The 4,905-nt window shown below is 39.8% G+C and overlaps 1 protein-coding gene across 1 annotated transcript; it reads right to left on the bottom strand.

The window, feature by feature from the left end:
• Positions 1-540: 540 nt before the first annotated feature.
• THG1L (tRNA-histidine guanylyltransferase 1-like (S. cerevisiae)) lies at positions 541-4,218 on the bottom strand (the record flags this gene model as incomplete). The annotated part of the gene is made up of 5 exons (XM_010022140.1): positions 541-944; positions 1,902-2,009; positions 2,643-2,731; positions 3,428-3,597; positions 4,042-4,218. Coding segments are annotated over 5 exons (706 nt in total), but the record flags the coding sequence as incomplete, so codon positions are not given.
• Between the last annotated feature and the right edge of the window lie 687 nt (positions 4,219-4,905).

A 4,905-nucleotide genomic window follows, 5' to 3' on the forward strand; every position in this document is an offset into this window, starting at 1 on the left:
AGCAGCGATCTGGCCTTCCCAGTAACTCCCCCCGGTTTGTATACTGGGCATGACGTGCTGTGGTGTGGAATACCCCTTTGGCCAGTTTGGGTTAGGTGTCCTGTCTCTGCTTCCTCCTGGCTTCTTGTGCCCCTCCTCCCTGGCAGAGCATGACACTGAGAAAGCCTTTGATCAGAGTAAGCATTACTTAGCAACAACTAAAGACATTGGTGTTACCAGCACTGCTCTCAGGCTAAAGTCAAAAACACAGCAGTGCACCAACTACTACAAAGGAGAAAAATGACTGCTACTGCCGAAACCAGGACAATGATCTTTAAGGTCCCTTCCAACCCAAACTGTTCTATGATCCTATTCTGGCCCATCGCAGTTAAACAAAAGATAACTCAAACATATTATTTTCTTCTCTGCTTTGAACTGTTCAAATACACAAACCTTTTCATAGTTTGGCAGTTCAGTAAAATACTTCATGGTTTAAATGCTATAGAGATGCAAGGAATTTCTGTTAACTTTTCCTATAAATATGTATGTTCAAGGAAGGAGCAGTCTTCATTTATGATTTCTTAACATTCAAAATATCCTATGATTTTAGTTTTCCATACGGGCATATCCTTGTATGTCAGACAACATACGAGTGTCTTCTTTTCAGGCAACAACAGTGCTAAACCAAGCATAGTTGTTGAAGAGGGTTACAGGTTAAACTGCCAGCCATCATTCGTACTCCTCACTTGCCAACAACCCAAGCGGAGGAAAGTGTAAATGACCAGTTGTACTCATCAGAGATATCAACTATCCTCAGCCAGAATCTCAGGATATTCCTCCCAGAACTGGTCCCCGATAATGTCACAGTGCAGGGGAACAACTTTAGTCCTAGTCCGGGTCACTTCAACTTCCTTTTCTTCTGCTTCCTTTGGCAGTTTGATTTTCTTAGTCATGACTTCATTAACCTGAAAAAACAGTTGACACATTAGCAGACAGGTAAGACTCCAGAGGGGATTCACAAATGGACAAGAAACAAAGCTACAACAAAAGTAACTATCAACCCTACAGCACACTACAGAGCATCTTTTGAAAGAGAGCCTCTCCTCAATTCAAACACTAACCCTGAGCAGTTGAAACTGCATGTCATCATCCCATGGCTTGAAGAAATGACCTGCAAAGTCACCTGATTGCAAGTGTTCCTGAATAAAGTACAGTATTTCATTTGAAGCTACCTAAAGCAAATGGGAAACCATGCAAATGTCATTACCAAGAAAAAATATGCATAAGGAACAAGCGGAATGTATTTCCAGGTGGAAGCCTCTCTCCATTCTAATTAGTTCAAATGAAGTAACAGAAATACTAGGCCAAAAGGTCATCATTCCTTTGCAGTGGAAATACTTTGGATCTAGTCCTGTGAAGCGCCTGGCACAGGTTCTGAGGATTATCATACCAAACTGACAGGAGTCATTAAAACGTAGTTTTTCAGGAAGCAGAATGCTTTCTGCATTTTCAAAGCTGGTAACACTAAGAAACCAAGTGTACAATTCATTAAACAAGGGAGATTTATAGAGCAAATACATCACTCTTGTGTAATTCACAGAATCATTAGTGTTGTAAGGGACCTCTGCAGCTCATCTAGTTCAACCCCCGTCATTTTTGATAGATGTATTATCTCAATAGTCATAATTTGCATCTAAGCCAGACTTCAAAAACTAGTTTTTATACTATGCTCATAGATAAAGATCTTTCAAAAACATCTCCAAAATAATGAGACATCTCCCATGTCTTATAAGGTAAACATGGTTAGTTAATACATAAACATGTATTTGGGATACATCTGGTGATCTTACAGTGCAGCTTGTCTGCCATAGTGCATCTACTAAAACCATGAGCATGAAGCAAGTGGCAGCACAGCTTTTTACCTTTTGCCATACTAAGACAGTTCCTTTTCTATACATCAAAGGTTCATTGTTGTAGTTGATGTTGAATTCAGAAAATAGTATTTCATTCTTATCTCCAGCCAAAGTCCCCTGAGAAGAAATGAAAATAGAAAATATACTCTTACAGAAAACAAACAAGCAAACTGAATCTCTAGGGTAGAAAATGGGTGAACATTGGATGCAAGACTGACATTTAGACAGGTTTTCACCTTTAAGTCACAAGGTTTAATTATCTCTTCCAACAGAGGAATTATTTCCAACTGCCAAATGAGGATATTAAAACAGAGAAAGTTTTGTTGTTTTGGTTTTTTTTTAACATTTTCAAGACAAACAGATAAAAGTCAACAGACTCCAGGAGAGAATGATCTGCTGAAGTGTGCACATTGAGACAAAATCCTACAGAAGGGACTGGGAATCAGCAGTAATTGAATCCTGCCATAATACTCCATGGATATGTGTACTGGATGTTTATGTGACATTCCCAAGGCTTCTGAACTTGCTAATGAAGAAATTAAAATCCCACCAATATTTGACCAAAAATACAGTGTTTTCTAATCATATTAACATCTGTTCAATTGAAGAAGTTGTTGAATCCACACCCACAAAATTATGACAGTAAGAACAGACAATCCAGCCATGGCTGCTGGGCAGGCAAGTCCAGCTCTACAAACCTTATGATTTTCTCTGTAGCTGGAAAAAAACATGATCTAAAGAGACTCTTACCTGCAGTCTATCCTGTGCTTGCACTGGTGTCAAACCACTTCGCTGTACGAGCATCCAAAACACTGTATTGTAAAGGTTATTAATATGGCCTACAGAAACAGAAGAGAGAAGGAGTATGTGACTGAAAGTAGTCAGTGACTACTCATAAAAAACAGCTTTAGTTCCAGAGTTGTACCCAAGAAAGAGCCAAGAATAAAAGAGTATTACTCGTATCAGTTACTACAGAAGATGGAATCTTTCTGATTAATTTTCAAGGTGCTGCATATCATAGTATGACTAGAAGACATTTCATTGTAATTCTGAAAGTGGAGAGCAGGGGGTGAAGGGTGTTTCTGTGTAATGTAAATTATCTTCATCTGAGCAACAGGGACCAGGTGCTAACAAAAGCTTAAGAAGTAAATCCAACAGTGTGTTCTAGCATGGAATATACAGCACTGATTGCTACATGGTGTGAATCTGAACGTCCACATCTCTTCATTAAAGAAGATTCCCTTGGCTAAGCAAACTTGGAACATAAAAAATAAATTAATTCTATTAATATTTCCTGTGCTGAACTCACTCCCAGGATGCAACAAATACAGTTGTAGCCTGAAGGCTCAAAATTCCAGCCAGTATTTCTGTATCCATACAAAGGCCAAAACAATTTTAATATTGTTGATTTAAAACTTCCACCCTACCTGCTGTTCCTTCACTGATACCTATACAAACACATTGGGAATAAAGGCATTTCTGTTCAGAGAGGAAGAGAACTCAACTGCACAAATCTGGTTTCTAGAAACACTTACAATCTGCTTGTCTCCAGCTGAGGTAGTCCTTTAAATTCTGGTTGCTGGGATACAACACAATTCGGGCATCAAATCCCGGTGGGTACAGAAGTTGCTGGTCCTTGAAGTAATCCTTCCAGTAGAAAACGTAACTTGAGGCAAACTGGGAGACCACATGAGTCATGAACTTACTTGCAAACACAAAGCAAAAGGAAAAAGAAAGAAATACATCAATGTGATTTGTAGCTGTGATTATCTGAGACATAAGTACCAATCATTCTGGTGGACAGCAGCATTTCTTAAGTAATGGCCCAACAGATCAGCAACAACAGTCTTTTGAAGAACAGGAAGTACTGAGGATCAAGGGAAAATGTTTGGAAAAGGTAATATTTTGTTAAAAGAATGTTTATTCTAACAATATTTGTTTCCAATGTTTGTTTTATCAATTTTGTTTTTAAATCTCTGCCACTGAACCTATTTTCCTGAAAGATCACACGCAAAGCCTCCACATGAAGGACCTGAACTAGATGTAGTGTATGCACCCAAACACAACCCAGCTCTTAATCTGTGTGTGTAGATAAAGGCAAATCTAAGGAATTACAGGTTTAGAGAAGCAGTGTCAAAGCAGCTGTTACCTTGCTCTTCTTTTAAACCATCTACTCTTCTTTTTGAAAATAAAACTGTATTCATCACTCTGTCCATAAGCAATAGCAATATCCTCCAGTTCTTCCATCACTGTCTGGGCACACTTGGTCATTAGATGCAGAGCACGATCATCATTTGGCTTTTTGAACTCATGCTGCTCAGAAAACCTTCAAAGCAAAAGCGGTTGAATAAGAATGCCTTCAGAAACTACTACAAATGACAACCCATTTATTTTCCTCATATTTGCCTGCTATGGATATTGATTTCCACTATCCTGTTAATACAGAGAATTCACTCCAAGTATGAAAAATAAGAACAAAAAACGTTTTTATACACTCTGGATAACCCATCCTCTTTCCCATCAATATCTCACCCTAATCAGTCCTTCACGACTGGCTTCTGTATTTTACTTGGAAAATGATAAATACTGCCTTCTATAAACTCAGTTTCTCCCAGCGTGCCTTTTATACTCTGTCCAATACAGGCAACATTATCATTAACTTCTTAAAACTGAACAGCTTTACCAGAACGCCCCGTGACCAAACCAGAGACCAAATCCCCAGCAAGAGCATGCGTCATCTAGCACTGGAGAGAACCGTGTCCTATTTATCCCAAAGAAAAGCGAATATCACACAGACACCAGACACAAACACCCCTGTACCGCAGTTGCTGTCTCCCGCGGCACACCTCACTGGCACACCGTTTCCCTACCACCCTGCTGAAGGCACCGTTCTGAATCAGACCATGCCCCTCAGAGGCCATTCACCAGCAGCAATTCCAAAGACACCAGTGAGGGTCCCTTCTCCCGGCCCAACACCCCCAGAGCCTTTAGGCCGCGGAAACTGCCGCCCTCG

Source organism: Nestor notabilis, unplaced genomic scaffold, assembly GCF_000696875.1.
Source record: "Nestor notabilis isolate BGI_N333 unplaced genomic scaffold, ASM69687v1 scaffold1459, whole genome shotgun sequence".
Classification (NCBI taxonomy): domain Eukaryota; kingdom Metazoa; phylum Chordata; class Aves; order Psittaciformes; family Psittacidae; genus Nestor; species Nestor notabilis.